Source organism: Papio anubis, chromosome 5 (assembly GCF_008728515.1).
Source record: "Papio anubis isolate 15944 chromosome 5, Panubis1.0, whole genome shotgun sequence".
NCBI lineage: Eukaryota > Metazoa > Chordata > Mammalia > Primates > Cercopithecidae > Papio > Papio anubis.
In genome coordinates, this window is record NC_044980.1 from 126,709,448 (window position 1) to 126,728,383 (window position 18,936).

The 18,936-nt window shown below is 42.5% G+C and overlaps 1 protein-coding gene across 1 annotated transcript; it reads right to left on the bottom strand.

Annotated features, from left to right (window-relative positions):
• Positions 1-3,910: 3,910 nt before the first annotated feature.
• Positions 3,911-18,912, bottom strand: C5H5orf15 (chromosome 5 C5orf15 homolog). The gene is made up of 3 exons (XM_003900100.3): positions 18,050-18,912; positions 7,847-8,373; positions 3,911-5,392 (listed from the first exon to the last, which is right to left on the bottom strand). Exons 1-3 carry the CDS (start codon positions 18,186-18,188, stop codon positions 5,261-5,263), a joined length of 798 nt encoding a protein of 265 aa, XP_003900149.1. The 5' UTR covers positions 18,189-18,912; the 3' UTR covers positions 3,911-5,260.
• Positions 18,913-18,936: the final 24 nt, after the last annotated feature.

The following is an 18,936-nucleotide window of genomic DNA, read 5'->3' on the forward strand; positions in this document are numbered from 1 at the left end:
TGAGAGGCTCCAAAGGAGACCCACCTATTCCCTAAAAGGACCATACATGCCTGGATGGTTCAGGAGAAACCCAGCTCTGACCAGCTGTGTGCCTCAAGGTAGTCCCAAGGGGACTAGGGAAGGCAGCCCCAGGACTATGGGCCACTCCTGAGCAGAAACTGTGGGCTATCCCTCCTTGGTGGGCTCAAGGCTCAAGCTGGCTCTTCTGTGGTCAGTGACATGGTGAAAACTCCTTCCTATGCACAAAGTCTTTCCACAAACATCAATCTATTTACTCTTCCTAACAGGCCAGCGAGCTAATCTATCACTCACTTTACAAGGTAGGAGGCTGCAACAGGCACAGCAAATTCAAATTATGGTCATCCAGCCTTGACCTCAACCCTTATCTTTCCTTTCCCTCAATTTCTCCCTAGGTCTGTCTTCCTAGAAGACCAGGTAGGTGCCACATGGGCCAGGATGACCTTAGTCCCCGCAAGGTGCAGGACATTCAAGTTAGCCCTCAAGACCCTTGACCCTTCCTCATTTCCAAGGAAGTCAGGAAAAATGGCCTGGGGAGGACACTCAGCCTAGGGGTTAGGCCCAGAGAGGGATTCCAACCCAGACCTGTATGATTTCATGGCCCATCATAGCTCTTGCAGGGCCCACTGCAAAGCATGGCCTCTTCAGGTGGGAGTGCTATCCAATCCACATGCCAAGGGGAGAGAAGTACAAAGGGCCCTATGAGAAGAAAGGCATCCAGGAAGTCAAGGATCCCCAGAACATGGCATCTCTGGGTTTCCCAGCAGAGAAATGAAGCAGTTTAGAGTTTGTAAGAGAAGGAATAGGGTTTCAGAGCGGAACAATTAAGATAGGCAGAGAAAGGCTTCCTAAGTAAGGAGTAGGGGTTTTTTAAATCTAGAGCCTCATTAGATTAAAAAACCCCTCAGCCAGACGCAGTGGCTCACGCCTGTAATCCCAGCACTTTGAGAGGCCAAGGCGGGCAGATCACCTGAGGTCCGGAGTTCGAGACCAGTCTGACCAACATGGAGAAACCCTGTTTCTACTAAAAATACAAAATTAGCCAGGCATTGTGGTGCATGCCTGTAATCCCAGCTACTCAGGAGGCTGAGGCAGGAGAATTACTTGAACCCGGGAGGCGGAGGTTGCAGTGAGCCGAGATCGTGCCACTGCTCTCCAGCCTGGGCAACAAGAGCAAAACTCCATCTAAAAAAAAAAAAAAAAATCCCTCATAGGGTAGGCACTGCATTAAAAAAACAAAACACCTGGATTCCTTTTACTCAGGCCCTGTGCTGCGTGCTGGGATGACAGAGTGGTTCAAGTCAGATGCTGTTTCTGCCCTGATGGTGCCCACTGGTACCAGCTGGTACAGATGGGTCTGGGATTCTTTAGGACGGAGCTAGAAGAGAGGTGGGCTTAAACCTCACAGGGTAGAAGCTGCTGCTTACTGGTCCAAAATCATACTCCCTTGAGCCACTTAAACAGCCTAGACAGCAGGCCATCACCACAGACAGCTACTGAGATGTGAGTCAGAAACAGCTCCAGCTCTGAGCTCCAGCGGTGCAGTTGGTTGGCGCGTGGTACTTACACAGAAATAGCCCTGGCTCCATTTCCAGAATCTGTCCCAGCAACTTCCGCTCCTAACGTCAAAATGAAAACAGAATCCAGCTAATCGAAGAGAACCACCCCGTATATCCTGGCTCAGGCTGTGCTGGGTCAGGCCAGACTGACAACCTCAGGACAGCCTTCTTTTCTGTTCCTTTAGAAGACATTTGGTCCTCAAAAGACTTTTAACTTTTTGAACTTTAGCTGGGAAGGATGAACTGCTTCATGCTGAACCCAGAAGGGAGACGAACTGTCGCACCAGCAAACCAGGCTGAAAGAAGGCCGAAGGGCAAAGCCAGCCCTGCTCACCCCACCCCACACGCAGGATGAGGGAGAACTGGAACATCGGCAGCAGTGCCGGCCGTGACCTCCTTCACCTTCGACAGGCAGCACCTGCTCTGATCAGAACCTGGGATTTGGAGGAAAGCGTGGTATCTCATACAACTAGTGCAGGCTTTAGCTTCCTGTAGAATTGTGGATGTGCAGATAAGGACTGACACACTACACTCGGCTCTGACCCCGCACATGCTGCTGTGTACCCAGGACATTAGTAGTATTGGACTCTATGTAGACTATGTGATCTTGTGCAGAGCTGAGTTGTCTTGGTTTTCTCCTCAACTAATTTCTCAAATACTTCATTGAATAACAATTTAAAGGGGCCTAGCAGGTGGCAGGCAGAGTAATGAGCTTGGGGCTAGAGAGGAGTAAGAGCCAGTTCCTGTTCTCAAGCAACTCACTCAGTGGGGCAAACTACACACATTCCACAAGAGCTTGCACTCACCCTCAGGAGATCACATTTAAAATCAAGGAAGCCCAGTCAAGGCATGTGGCATGGTTTAGACCCATGTCCTGCCCAAACCTCATGTCGAATTGTAGTCCCCAGTGTTGGAGGTGTGGCCTGGTGGGAGATAACTGGATCATGGGGGTGGTTTTCTCATGGCTTAACACCATCTCCCTTGGTGCTATTCTCAGGATAGTGAGTTCTCATGAGAGCTGGTGATTTAAAAGTGTATAGTAAGGCCAGGCACAGTGGCTCACGCCTGTAATCCCAACACTTTGGGAGGCCAAGGCGGGTGGATCACTTGAGGTCAGGAGTTCAAGACCAGCCTGGCCAACATGGTAAAACCCCATCTCTACTAAAAAAATAAAAAATAAAAAATAAAAAAATTAGCTGGGAGTGGTGGCAGGTGCCTGTAGTCCCAGCTACTTGGGAGGTTGAGTCAGGAGAATCACTTGAACTCAGGAGGTGGAGGTTGCAATGAGCCAAGACTGCATCACTGCATTACAGCCTTGGTGAGAGAGCGACACTCCGTCTCAAAAAAAAAAAAAAAAAAAAAACCAACTGTGTAGTACATTCCCCCTTACTCTCTCTTGCTCTTGCTCCTGCTCCTGTCGTATGAGACAACTGCTCCCTTTTTGTCTTTCACAATGATGGTAAGCTTCCTGAAGCCTCCCCAGAACCTGAGCAGATGCCAGCATCATGCTCCCTCCACAGCCTGCAAAACTGTGAGCCAATTAAACTTTTCTTTATAAATTATCCAGTCCCAGGTATTTCTATAGCAATGTGAGAACAGACTAATACAACATGCCTGCCTGACTGCCCAAATTCTAAATGTCTGTTTCTGTCTGCCCCACAAGTTCCAACACATTCCTTTTCAGCTAAGACACAGAAACGGGAGCTAAAACGTAATCCATTATACCATTAGTACCAAAATCAGGTGCAGAGCTTCTGATCTGTCCAGAAAGTGAGTCTGGGAGAAGGGAGCAGATAACACCACACAGGAGGAGGCGGCATGAGTGTTGTGAGGCTCAACCATGGCCCCTGGGTGCCTAGTCCCTAGCACTAGTGCCCAGTGCTCAAGTGCCTCCGTGAGACTCCAGCGGCATTTTTAATCAATGTATGATCTGATGCCCCAAAAGTCTGAGGCTACTTAATTGCAGCACTGTGACCTAGGTGTCCGGACCACCAGGAAGTAAGTACCCAAGAATCCCTGATCCATTAAGGGGGATGAGCCTCCACACTTGGGGAGCCTTCCATCCCAGATAGGGACCCCAGGATGCTAGAAAGAGCACACTGATTTAGCCACTTTGCTTTTCTTTGCCATCCTACTTTGCTACAGTTTCCAATAAACTTCAGTACCTAGCAGTAAGTTGGACCTAAAGAAGAATTTAGAAACGTAAGTGGAATTCACAGAGGCAGAATTGAGAGGGATACCCGCAAGTGAGTCAGGTTAGATTGCTCCCAGACATACACTACTCCCCTGTCACCACCTAAATGTCATCACGGAAATGAAACACACTCATGAAATCATAGATTTATATCTTTGCCATTTATTTTTTAAAATCTTATTCAAAATATTAAATAATAGTTTCAGATATGAAAAAAATTACTGCAATAAAATGGTTCAGGGGTGTTTCCATTGTGCTTCCCTTCCTTATTAGGAAAGTACACTCTCCGCCCGAGAGGCGGGATGGAAGGCCTTCTTCCAGCTCTACAGAAAGCGCAAGCCCACTGGCTCCCCCGGGCCCTGCTTAACATATCTTAGGGCTATGTTTTCTAAAAAGCTGTAGTAACACTTGTAAGTTAACCATGGTTCAAATCACATATTTACATACTGATCAATTCTTTATGATAGAAAGACAAACATAAATGAAATATAGTAAATAATTTCCAGTTGCCATAAAAAACAAAGAAAACAAGTGTGGGGAAAAAAAGGTCATTGTACACAAATATCCTTTATGTATACAAACAATTTCATTCAGGTATAATTTTAATTTGAAAGACCTAGATACAGTATTATTTAAGTGATAATGGCCCATAAGATTTATTCAAATTTACTGTAAAATAATAAACGAAGTAAACAAATCTGATATAACTTTAAACTCTGCCCATTGCTTGAAACCTTGGAGGAACCCATGCTATAATCAATTGCTAACTAAAAGTAATTGTACATGTATTTAACATTTTACCAGTTTCTACTTCTAAATTTAATATAGTAATTCCAACCAAAAAAATAGTATCTCTGTAACATTTTATCTATGTCCACTGCAAGCTGCAGAGTCTCTGTTGCCAAGATTTCTTGACACATTTAATGTTTTACCTAAAATTGTGGTCAGATTGAGCAATATCGTTATCTTAAATTATGTTTAAATTATCTAAAAATATCCAAAGCAGTTTTCTTGGAAGAAAAAAAAATACTACTCAAATCCAAAGCATTATCACACATGTCCTTGTACATTACAGTTTGGGAACACAAAAAAATGTGTGGATAAAAAATAGTATTTGAATGGCAGAGAATGAATGTGAGTCAGCAGTAACAGATATGTTAGAACTTAGTTACAAGTTTGGGATCTTTTGAAAGTAGCATCACTAATCCTTCCAAAAGAAGCATAATAAATCTAAAACAATAAAAACTAACAGTGTAAATATAAGATAATGCTTAACTCACATTTTGGACACCTGATTAAACTCAGCTCTAAACGTACAGATAAAAAAATTATATACTCGTTTGTGACATTTAATTTCCAAAGCACCAAGGCAAAAGAGAGACCCACCTCTCATTTAAGTACCAATTGCCTATGGCAAACATCTGCACAATGTCATATAAAAAGTCAAGCAAATAAAATTACATAATAAGCAAATTCAAATCACAGTGCTTTAGAAAATATAATCATTGGTAATCTTCAAAGAAGGCATTGCCTCATTAACATTCTGATCTAGGCGATGGTATTCCACTGTTTTGGAACAAAGGCCATCACGCCATTTCCTGCTTTGAACCAGAAGAAAAATCTGGAAAACAAAAGTAATTAAATAGGCAAAAGAGAAAACAGAGAATATGGTAAACATTTTTACAAGTGAAATATCTCTCTTCTAGGTTTCTAAATATAAAACACAAAATATCAACAACAAAAAAACCTATTTTAGGCCGAGGCAGGCAAATCACTTGAGCCCAGGAGTTCAAGACCGGCCTGGGTAATATGGTGAAACCCCATCTCTACAAAAAATATAAAACTATCCAGGCATGGAGGCGCTTGTCTGTAGTCCCAGCTACTCAGGAGGCTAAGGTGGGAGGATCTCTTAAGCCCAGGAGGCAGAGATCACAGTAAGCCGTGACAGCACCACAGCACTCCAGCCTGCGTGACAAAGCAAGACCCTGTCTCAAAAAAAAAAAAAAAAAAAAAAGCTATTTTGCTTTCCATCTTGTAAACAAGGCTAAACAGTGCTTCTCGAATTTCAATATACACAGGAAAAGCCCAGGAATCTACTTGTTTAACAAGTCCCTTAGATGTTCATAATAGAGATGGCCAAACACTAAACAGTGGGATATAATATCAGCAGCACTCAAGGTTCTGTCTACCCATAAACACTTACAAAGCTAGCAATATATCACTAAATACAAATAACCAGAACAGTTGGTTGGTTTGCTTTATTGTGAACTATTATTAGATTCACCGATTCTCAAAGCTGGAAGGCATTTTGAAATTATCAGGTCCAGTTTCACTATTTGTCAGGAAAGGAAATCGGGGCCCCGAAGGGGAAGGTGGCTTTCAGGGTTACAAAGCAAGTTACAATAAAGTCAAGAACTGAAACTTCCTGACCAGTAAGTATTAAAAAAGGAATTGTGTGTTTAATCTCCCTTTAAGTATTTTAAAAGGCTTAACTATTCAGCTCTGGGACTGTACAGTGCCAACATGTACCCTCACACTCAATGTGCATGTATCCTGTCCTAAAGATATCTCTATGCCTCATGTAATCCAGCAAACTGGTAATAGCACAGAAATGTTCATCACAATATTATTTCTGAACCAAAAATTGTAAACCATGAATCCATTATGTTTTTAGCCAGGCACAGTGGCTCACGCCTATAATCCCAACTACTTGGGAGGCTGAAGTGGGAGGATTATTTGAGGCCAGGAGTTCACCAGCGTGAACAACATAGCAAGATCCTGTCTCAAAAAAAATAATAATAATGTTTTTAAAGAATATTAAGGATATGGAAAATGCTCATGATTGGTCAGGTAAAATTCAAGACATAAAACTCGATGAGATAGGCGGGGTGCGGTGGCTCACGCCTGTAATCCCAGCACTTTGGGAGACTGGAGTGGGTGGATCACTTGAGGCCAGGAGTTCGAGACCAGCCTGGCCAACACGGCAAAATCCCGTCTCTACTGAAAATACAAAAATTAGCCAGGCGTAGTGGCCCGCGCCTGTAGTCCCAGTTACTCAAGAGGCTGAGGCACGAAAATTGCTTGAACCTGGGTGAACCTGGGAGGTGGAGGTTGCAGTGAGCCAAGATCGCACCACTGCACTCCAGCCTGGGAGACAAAGTGAGACTCTGTCTCCAAAAAAAAAAAAAAAAAAAAAACTGTGAGATAATATTCATTAAAAATTATAACATACACCTATATGTATAAATTATGTGAACATTTATAGACCAGAAATACACCAAAATGTTAATAATGCTGAGAAGTAGTTTAAATTTTCTTTTCTAAACTCGTGTTTTCTCAATTCCCTAAAATAAACATGTAACACTTTATAACCAGAAAAAAAAATTAAAAGATCATTAAGTTCAATATTAATAAATTAAAAGACAAGTATTAACACTTTCTCCACAAGTATTCCTACTGAAGTAATGATGCCAAATTAAGACATAAACCCTTAAAAAAAAAAATCACTGGGCTTTGGTATTGCTCATTAAGAAATAGGACTATTTCTTTTTTAGAAGTACATACATTCAAGCATTCTGTCTGCAGTGTGTTAAAATACACAACAGATTTACATGCTGATTAGACATCTCAATATTTTACTATGAATTTAAACTTCACTGAAAAAAAGGAAAGAGGGCTGGGCATGGTGGCTCATGTCTATAATCCCAACACTTTGGGAGGCCAAGGCAGGAGGATTGCTTGAGCCTGGGAGTTCAAGACCAGCCTGGGCAACATAGCGAGACCTCGTCTCTACAAATAATAATAATTTTTAAAAATTTAATTTAATAATTTTTAAAAATTAGTCGGGTGTGGTAGTGTGCATCTGTAGTCCCACCTACTCGAGAGGCTGAGGCAAGAGAATTACTTAAGCCTAGCAGGTGGAGGCTCCAGTGAGCTGTGATTGTGCCACTGTACTCCAGCTTGGGTGACAGAGGGAAACCCACTACACTTTTTCTTGCAAAAAAAAAAAGAAAGAACCATGAATCATCAAAAGCATTATGACTGAAATAAAGGGCTAAAAAAATCCCAAACTTACCTTCCTTTTGTTGTGATATGTAATGTAAACAACAGCAATGCAAAAAGCAAAAATAATAAGATGAAAAAAGAAATGGCTGTCTTCCTCTTCTATATTTGAGGATGGCATCTTAAAAGATTTCACTGACTGTTCAATTTCCATGTAACCCCTGTTTTCTTCCAAGGTGTCATCAGACTCGTCGTCGTCCCTGGGGCCCGTGGTCCAGTCATAGTCTGGTTCTCCGTAATCGCCATTGTCTAGAGTGTCTTTGGCTGTGGATGGAGAACTGTTCAGCATGAGAAGATCCTCCTCCTCTATACTAGGATCTTCATTGTTATCAGCTTCCTCTTGAGACAGGGGAGTAGGCGAGGGATGAGGGGCCACAGATGCTCCTCCACTTTTCTTGGTACTCGTTGTGGGAGGGAGGGTGGTACTGATTTGGGAAATAGAAGGTTTGGTTTGGTTTTCATGTGTTAAAGCATTCACATTTGGGGTAGAAATATCTGAGTTGAGTACAGTTGGGCTCGGTGAATCAGTCCGTGATACAACTGAAACAAAGAATATTAAACTGAAATCTCCAACTTTATCTCCACCAAGCTAAAAGCATATTTACCCAAATTTTACACTAAGCATTTCTCTCTGCTAAATTCCTATAACTTTCTTGAAAACTAGTTATTAAGTCTCAATAGCCAGCAATCAGTTACATTTCTTCTTAGTCAGTTATTCTTCAGATAACTGCTTTGCTAGATACTAACAACTTAAGCAGCATAAAAGACCTACTGCATTATACAGCCTGCCACCAAAAGAAAAGAAAAAGGTCTGACTTTAGGTCACAGTGGTAAAGTCCACATACATCACCCATCCCCTCTGTTCTCATTTCATAAAGGGTGTGGACTTCATATCTTGCCCAGACTCTACCTGATCCCTAGAACAGAACAGTAAGTGGCTGATTCTCACTCAAGTAGGTCCAAGAAAAGATATGGAGTTTGGACCTAAATACTTTCAACACAATATAACAAATTCAGAGGAAGCTAAAAGCAAGCTGTAGACAGTAATTCTAAGTGATACTTGAACTAGAGGACTCCCTCTCCTAAATTTAAAAAAAAAAAAAAAAGAAGGATCCTTACAAAGAAGAAAAAACTTCTAAAGGAGAAGCATCCGAAACTGGATGCTTCCCCTTTAAGTATTTTAAAAGGCTTAACTATTCAGCTCTGGGACTGTTCAGTGCCAACATGTACCCTCTCACTCAATGTGATGTATCTTGTCCTATAGATGTCTCTTGTGCCTCATGTAATCCAGCAAACTGGTAACAGCACAGAAATGCTCATCACAATATTATTTCTGAACCAAAAATTGTAAACCATGAATCCATTATGTTTTTAGCCAGGCACAGTGGCTCACGCCTATAATCCCTGAGAGCTAAGGGACAACTAGACTATTTTAAAGATGGGGGAAGGCATGTAGGTATGGGAAATGTCACCAAATACACACACATTCTTATTTCCCTGTGCTGCTACCTACTCAGCACAGTTTACTAAAAGTAAAATTCTTTACGTAAGAAGAATTCTTATTATTCTATCAAGAAGAGTCAACAGAGGAAGATTCAACAGAGGAATCCCTGTCTCTAATTTATAATCTAAGGCAGTATCTGTTGAAGAACTTCAAGAATCTCTACCACACTGAAAAAAAAAAAAAAGAAAAAACAAAGAAAAAAAAAATCTCTGTCATGTGAGATCTAAACATATTCAGACTATATATATATTTGTTTGTTTGTTTGTTTGTTTTGAGACAGAGTCTTGCTCTGTCGCCCAGGCTGGAGTGCAGCGGCCCAAACTCGGCTCACTGCAAGCTCCGCCTCCCGGGTTCACGCCATTCTCCTGTCTCAGCCTCCCGAGTAGCTAGGACCACACACGCCCGACACCATGCCCGGCTAATTTTTTGTATTTTTTGTGGAGACGGGGTTTTACAGTGTTGGCCAGGCTGGTCTCGATCTCCTGACCTCGTGATCCGCCCACCTCGGCCTCCCAAAGTGCTGGGATTACAAGTGTGAGCCACAGTGCTCGGCCTCAGACAATATTTTAAAGTCTATCACATTAAACTAAAATATTTTATAGGGGTAAGATTAAACCAAGTCATTCTAGTGCTTTCACAAACATGTGCATTCACACAAATTAACAATCCAACAGACAACCCTTTCTTCATGTGAATACACTCTGGTTTGTGTATCACAGTTGACATCTATTTTGTGTAGAAAAAAAAGAAATAGCTGGTGTCAATTGTAATGAACAGAGGATCTCAGAAAAATAATGTAGTAAGTTAGTAAACAACAACAGCAAAAAAAAAAAAAAAAAAAAACCGGCCAGGCACGGTGGCTCACGCCTGTAATCCTAGCACTTTAGGAGTTCAAGGTGGGAGGATCACGAGGTCAGGAGATCAAGACCATTCCTGGCTAACATGGTGAAACCCTGTCTCTACTTAAAAATACAAAAAATTAGCCGGGCGTGGTGGCGTGCGCCTGTAGTCCCAGCTACTCCAGAGGTTGAGGCAGGAGAATGGCGTGACCCTGGAAGGCGGAGCTTGCAGTGAGCCCAGACAGCGCCACTGCACTCCAGCCTGGGTGACAGAGCAAAACTCCGTCTCAAAAAAACAAAACAAAACAAACAAACAAACAAACAAAAACCAATAAATTAGTAAGACTCTTCCCCTCCCCCTTTTTTTTTTTTTTTTTTTTTTTTTGACAGGGTCTCACTTTGTTGCCCAGACTGAAATGCAGCAGCACAAACATAGCTCACTGTAGCCTCGACCTCCTGGGTTCAAGCCCCCCATGTAGCTGGGACCACAGGTACATGCCACCCTGCCCAGCTTTTTTTATTTTTCATATATTTGTCCAATGTTACATGCAATTTTTTTCCTTTTTTTTTTTTGAGACAGAATCTCGCCATGTTGCCCAGGCTGGTCTCGAATTCCAGGGCTCAAGAAATCCTCCCGCCTTGGCCTCCCAAAGTGGTGGGATTACAGCAAAACTCTTAAAACATTTTCAATAATTGAGTTCCTTGAAATTTTTTACTGAAGAAAAGAGAAATAAACAGGACCTAAAACTGACTACATTACTCAGAAAACTACTAACAGGAATTTCTGAAAATAATTTTTGTATTTATCACTTCAACTTAGTTATAATTCAGGAATTTATGAATTATTATTTTCTGATACATTTAATTTTCCTGCCAAAGTACAAAAAACATGTTTTAAAATAAAATTTAAAACTGAAATAACTGAGAGCCAACTAACTAAACTTTTAAAAGAACAGTTTTGCTATGGGTGAGCACCTTTAAAGGACACACGCTGCTAGGAGAGGAATGATTATAAAGAAATTTCCACCACGCAGTACAGAATTCACAGTCATCAGCAAATCCCTTCTTTCACCCTTCACTTTCTTGTTATTACTGAAACCTGACTCTCCCTTAAGGACACATTTTCCCTTCAGCCCGTTTAAGTAATAGCTGTTTTTTCTCCCACATCCTTGTACCACTGAGTCTCGAGGAGGCACAGCTCTCCTCCTCATTGCCCTTTTCAGACTATTCTCCCATTCTCCTCCCTAAATGCCTCCAGCTTTGATTCTCTTATCTTAAGCTATCATCCACTAACTTACTTTCATCCACCAACTCCAAGGTCATGGCCCCTAATTCTTAATGATCTTTAGCTCCTGGCTCTAGAATTCACTCTATCTAAGAAAAGTACTCCTGCCTTGATTTCAAAATCTTTGACCTCCTCTCTTCTCATGACCTAACCCTCCTCTTTACCTCAGCCACTCACTCCCAGAGTCATTATCTATTATCACAACTCTTCCATAATCTCAATTTCTTGAATTCTACTTGCTGACATGACCTCCTATCCTTCCAGTTCATTCCTGGTATTCTCAATCCATCAACACCTCCAACCCTCTAATCTTCATTCCTTTACGGTCACCACCAAACCTTGCCCAATACACTCTCTTATCTCTTTATTCAGATTCAATTCTGTGTCAGCTATTATAATTGCTTTATAATCACTCTCTTACATCCATCATCAATTCCCTTCCCCTTTGTCCACTTTGACCCATTCACTTGGTGAGACTACACTCATCCCTATTTATTAATAAATCAAGCTCTCTGAATACTCACATCTGCACCCAACAGCTGAACATGGCTGGAAAAAATATACAACCATGCCACTGTTTTCATTTCATTTTCAATTCAACACCAAAGATTCAGGTATACGTTTAAAGTTGTTGGTAATTAAAATTGCTGGCAATTATATTTTCCTAGTCCACTTACCCTTCTACTCTCTTAGGACACCAGTCACATTTTCCTCTATCCACAAACTTCAAATGTCTTCTCTGTTACCCTCATTTTCAACTGATGACATCACTTCCTAACTTTTCTGAGAAAAATTAAAAGAACTTCCAAGAACTACCAGAATTCTAGACTCATAAATCCAACCACCTACTTGACATCGCCTCTTGGATGTTTGACATTGACATTAATATGTTCAAAATGAATTCTGGCTGGCTTTCAGGAAGACAAACACACTCTTCCTTATTTCTCCCACTAATAACAACTAAAAGCTCTGGACATTATGTATAAAATAACACAAGAACACTCTGAAAGTTGGAAAGAACTGGGTAGAACGGTTAGAGATCTCAGGATGTGTGAAACAACATGGTGGTGACTTCCTTGGGTTTTTTCTTTTTATTTCATATATCCCAGGTTAAAGACAAAAAATAAAATGGCAGACTTCATCCCTAACATATCCACAGTGCATTAAATATAAATGACCTAAATACATCAGTTAAAAAACAGAGACTGGCAGACTCAACTATATGATATCCATAGAAAGTTTATTTTATTTTTTTATTTTTTTATTTTTTTGAGACGGAGTCTCGCTCTATCGCCCAGGCTGGAGTGTGGTGGCCGGATCCCGGCTCACTGCAAGCTCTGCCTCCCAGGTTTACGCCATTCTCCTGCCTCAGCCTCCCGAGTAGCTGGACTACAGGCGCCTGCCACCTCGCCCGGCTAGTTTTTTTGTATTTTTTTAGTAGAGACAGGGTTTCACCGTGTTAGCCAGGATGGTCTCGATCACCTGACCTCGTGATCCGCCCGCCTCGGCCTCCCAAAGTGCTGGGATTACAGGTTTGAGCCACCATGCCCAGCCTTTATTATTTTTTTGAGACAGGGTCTCACTTTGTCACCCAGGCCGAAGTGCAGTGGCACAAACACATTTATAGCAGCTTTATTCTTAATAGCCAAAAACTAGAAACAATCAGGCATCCTTCAACAGATAAATAAACAAAGTGTAGTCTATCTATACCATAGAATATTACTCAGCAATGTAAAGGAACAAACGACCAGGACCAGTGGCTCACACCTGTAATCTGGGCACTTTGGGAGGGTGAGGTGGGTGGGTCACAAGGTCAGGAGTTCGAGACTAGCCTGGCCAACATGGTGAAACCTCGTCTCTACTAAAAATACAAAAATTAGCCGGGTGTGGTGGTGTGCACCTATAATCCCAGCTACTCAGGAGGCTGAGACAGGAGAACTGCTTGAACCCAAGAGGCGGAGGTTGCAGTGAGCCGAGATAGCGCTACTGCATTCCAGCCTGGGCGACAGAGCGAGACTCTGTGTCAAATAATAATAATAACAATAAAAATTTTAAAAATTAAATTAAAATTTAAAAAGGAACAAACTATTGACACATGCAACAACCTAGGTGGATCTTCAGAGAATTATGCTGAGTGAAAAGAGTCAATCCCAAAAGTTACAGACTGTATGATTCCATTTATGTAAGATTCTCAAAATTACCAACTTATACAAATGGATAATTTGTGGTTGCCAGGAGTTCAGGAGGGGTGAGGTAGGAGGGAAGTGGGGTGGCTTTGTAAGGGCAATCTGAGATACCCTTATGGTGATGGTAATGCCCCGTATTTTGACTGTACCAATGTTAATATCCTGGTCGTGATATTGCACTATTGTTTTGAAAGATGTTACTATTAGGAAAACTGGGTAGGGGATATGCAGGATCTCTATATTATTTCTTACAACTGCAAGTGAATCTATAATTATCTCAAAATAAAAAGTTTAAATAAATTCCTATGACCCACTCAAAAAACAAAAAAAGACTTGTTCTACCTAGTCTCCATCTCGATTAATGGCAACTACATCTTTCTAGTTACTAAAACTAAAAACCTTAGAGTTGTCATTTTTTTAACATCCCACATCCAATCTGTTATTCTAACAAATGCAGCATTTAAGGGCTTTTCACCCTCCACTGCTCCTGCCTGGTCCAAGTAACCGTTATCTCACATGGATTATTACAATAGCCTCCTAATTAATCTGCCTGCTTCCACCCTAACCTCTACTGTCTATACTCAACACAGCAGCCAGAGTCATTCTGTAAAAACCAAATGTTACTCTTGTACTTAAGACCCTCCAGGGCCATCCATTTCTCTCAAAAGGGAAAGTTTTCATAATAGCCTTCAAGATCCTACATGATCTGGCCCCCATTACCTCACTCTCATTATCTTACTAATCTCCCTAACAGTTCTATCCCCATTACCTACTTAATAGATAGCAGACACTCAATATTTATTAAATATGCTCTTGACTCAACTCTCACCATAAATCTCACCACAAATCCCACACCACATCCCACATAGTATCTATGCACCTACTGCACTCCCTCAAGAGGCCATCCCATGGTTCCCAGCAAAACGCCACTCATTCTTCTAAGGATACCTCCAATATCACCCTATTCATTGTTTAACTCCAATACCTAGCACCAAGTAGGAGCAGAATATGTATTAGCCAAGCAGTAAAATCTTGAAAGTAATACACAAATACAGCACAAGAAAAACCAAATAATTGATCTGAAACATGTAACACAAAGGCTATCAACTTCCTCGAACTCCTCTCCTTCACATCAGAGAAGCTGATTAAGTCAGATATAAAGAGTATTCAGAACAAAGGTACAACTCTGACTTTATGGATTTAACTGTTGACCTTCTACAAGCATATAAATAAGACTTCTAAATCTTCCCTTTCCTAATTGATAGTTGAAGTTTGACGTTTTAAAAATACAGCTTAGGCTGGACACGGTGGCTCACACCTGTAACCCCAGCACTTTGGGAGGCCGAGGCAGGCGGATCGCTTAAGCTCAGGAGTTCAAGACCAGCCTGGCCAACATGGCAAAACCCTATCTCTACAAAAATACAAAAATTAGCTGGGCACGGTGGCAAGCACCTGTGGTCCCAGCTATTCAGGGGACTGAAGTGGCAGCACTGCTTGAGCCCAGGAAGCAGAAGTTGCAGTAGGCCAAGTTTGTGCCACTGCACTCCAGCCTCAGCGACAGAGCAAAACCATGTCTCAAACAAACAAAAAAGGCCAGGCACGGTGGCTCAGGCCTGTAATCCCAGCACTATGGGAGGCCAAAGTGAGCAGATCACGAGGTCAGGAGATGGATACCATCCTGGCTAACACGATGAAACCCCGTCTCTACTAAAAATACAAAACTAGCCAGGTGTGGCATACACCTGTAGTCCCAGCTACTCAGGAGGCTGAGGCAGGAGAATCACTTGAACCCGGGAGGTGGAGGTTGCAATGAGCCGAGATTGTGCCACTGCACTCCAGCCTGGCAACAGACTCAAAAAAAAACACCTTTCTAAATTTCATTCTCCCCTTCCACTGGTCCATTTTTTAAAACTGCCCTAAAATAAAACTATATCAGCATTTATTAAACTTAAGACTGGCCGGGCGCGGTGGCTCAAGCCTGTAATCCCAGCACTTTGGGAGGCCGAGACGGGCGGATCACAAGGTCAGGAGATCGAGACCATCCTGGCTAACCTGGTGAAACCCCGTCTCTACTAAAAAATACAAAAAAAAAACTAGCCGGGCGAGGTGGCGGGCGCCTGTAGTCCCAGCTACTCTGGAGGCTGAGTCAGGAGAATGGCGTGAACCCGGGAGGCGGAGCTTGCAGTGAGCTGAGATCCGGCCACTGCACTCCAGCCTGGGCGACAGAGCGAGACTCCGTCTCAAAAAAAAAATAAAAATAAAAAAATAAACTTAAGACTGTAGAGGACCCCCAAGAACTCATTCACACAATGGTTTGAGAAACAATGCCTTAAAAATGAAATGCATTATACATTAAGTTTAGGTGATCATCTGGGGACAATATAATGGCAAATGTAGAGAAGCAGGCATTTTTGAAATGGCATGACCAAGAGTTAATCACCCAGTGATCTGAACTGCTTATGTTAATTTTTCAGACTTTATCAAAACAAAAACATAAAACAAAAATTCTTACAGACTGACAAGCATATAACCAAGCACTGACATTTTTTAAAACCTAATATAGAACAAACTTAAATAAATCTAATGTAGTTTACAATCTACTTTTGTAAAGTCACTTGAAATTTGGAACTCAACACATTCTAGACTAATTTTCTTACTATAGGAATGACTACTTTGAAATTATAAGGTATATTTACAAAAAATACTTATATCCCAAGCTACACTAGTGCAGTGGAGCTGCTCGCTTATTAAAACCATGTATGTTCGTTTTCATTTAGGTTCTTTCCAGGACAGAATCATTTGAATTTATGACATTTTAAACCGGTATATGTAAAGACTTAATTTAAAAGATAAAGATACTCTAAAATGACTCAGTATAGTTAGAACAATATTTATAGGTCTCTAACAAATAAAAGCAAAGACTAAAGGACACTTAACACTCCCCATTCTGCCTCACTGCTTGCCCAATTTTCAACCACCTCTTAGGGGAAAAAAGCTGTTTCTGAAACTACAGTTGCCAGATATATACCCCTTAAGCATTCCACCAGGAAATATAAACGTCTGTGTTTTATTTTTCTTAGATGATTAAATGGCCAAAACAATTAAGCTACTTAAGTTCTTTGGGAATAGAAACATCTGCATCAACCAGGGAAATCCTCATTACATTTCACTAATGATGAAAGGGCCTTGGGAAATGGACAGCAGTCCTTCCTCAGAGACTGCAAAGACTTCTGAGAGGGCGTCCAGTTAGCAACACTGAAATGTTGCTGAGGAAACATAGGTATGTACCCACAGTACTGTAGCAGAGGAATGTAGGGCTGGACAGGTCCTGTTGGCAAGAAAGAAAACACTATACCAGGTCATACTGTTTTGCAGCTGAAAATTCAGCTTTTAGGGAGAAACGCAGGATTGTGTCTTGGCCTGAAACAAAAATGGAACTACTAAACAAAATACCGTTTAACCTTACAAGTTCTTATTAGTGGATTTTTCCCACCAAGTATCAGACACTGGTTTACAGATTTCCTAATTTCTCAATAAAAGCCTTCAATCTCTTGATTTCGCCATGCAACATTTGCAAGAAATGAAAACTTTTATCAATCAAATCCTACAGATTCAATAAAATGAGGCAGGGTTATCCTGGTTAACCCAGAACACAGGGAAAAGGAATCATGATCTCCCTTGTCCCCAAACTCCTCTCCACCTCCCAGGCCTTCAGAGGCCCAACGCCCCAGTACTCTGAGTCTTTATCAAACACCAGAACCTCCCAGGCCTCAAATATGCACCAGTACCCAAAGACAGCTCTTTCCCTTTCACTTTCCCTCTCGGAAATATTCCACTGGCTCAGTTCAGTCACTGGATTACTGCCCCTGCCCGCCTCGGTCTTTACCACTGACCTCTCCCATTCTGGAAAATCCCCACCTTTCCTTGGTCCTGCAAGATTCCTGAGTCCCCCAATCTCAGGACCCTTTCCAGACACCACATCCCCAGACCCGGCCATCTCCTCAGCTCCTGTCACTACTCTCTCTTCTAGAGTCTCCTAACTTTCCGATCCAAGAAATTTTGGAGACCCCACCACTGCCATTCCTTGTGGCAGCCCATTCTTCAACGATCTCTAGGCGCCAACACCACTCCTCCCTTCCCGCCCATCTACACATCCTGCTCCCTGCTCCCAGGGTCCCTGCATCTCTCAGGGACCCCACTGCTCAGGCCCTTTGGAGACCCTACCACCTTGGACCCCTTCAGACACCATACTCTCCTTTCTCAGGCCCGCGGAGACCCTGCCCCAACCAGACACTGCTCCTGACACTCGGAAGTGCCCTTTCCCTGGCCCAGCCTGTCTCCTGGACTGCCCCCGAGCCCTCCCAGCCTTGCTAAGCCCGCACGGCCGCCGCGCCCCCTTTACCACTGGATAGAGCAGCGGACACAAGCAGGAGCGCCAAGACCAGCGGCCGCGCCAACCCCGCAAGGGCTTGGATGGCCGACCCGGGCAGCAGTTTCGCTTGTTCTGACCCCCTCATCCTCTTCAGGACGACAGCGGCCATAACGGACTCGGCTGGGAGCCTGCGCTGTTGCTAGGCTCTACGCCATGACGTCAGACGCCGCGGCCCTCGGCACTTACGGCCCAGCGTGGTGACGTCGAAGCCTAGAGGCGTGCTCTGGAAACCGGAATAAAAAGAAAGGATTTCGGGGAGGAGGGAGTTGCAGTTGGCGAGTGTGGGGGCTGCTACACACTCGGCTGCAGGTTAAAGGTAGAATGTAACATGCTTAAGAGGGCCAAAGCGAGCCCCTCCCTGCCGCCTGCGTGATTGGGTACTATACAGCCAAAAAAGGCGTTTTTAGACATTTTAAAAAAGAAGATCAAGCTGTGGAATAGGCTGATCACGAAAGCGAAGTAACTAACTGCTCTTCCTCTCTCAAAGGCGAAAGAAACACAAATGTTAACTTTGTGTTTGGGTGATGGGATTATAAGTAATTTTTAATAATCTTTCCCCACAATTATTTATTTTTTTCAACAAAAGATTTAGCACCTCTCCCTATTTAAGATACAGCAGTGAACAAAACGAACCCCCAGCCTTGGTAGAGTTTATTTTCTTGTGAGGGCGACTGTGGTATAAAATACACACTATACAAGATGATAAAGATATTATGGACCGGCCCGAGTGCAGTGGCTCCCAGCACTTTGGGAGGCCGAGGCAGGCGGATCACCTGAGGTCAGGAGTTCGAGACCAGCCTGGCCAATATGCAGAAACGCCGTCTCTATTAAAAATACAAAAATGAGCCAGGCGTGGT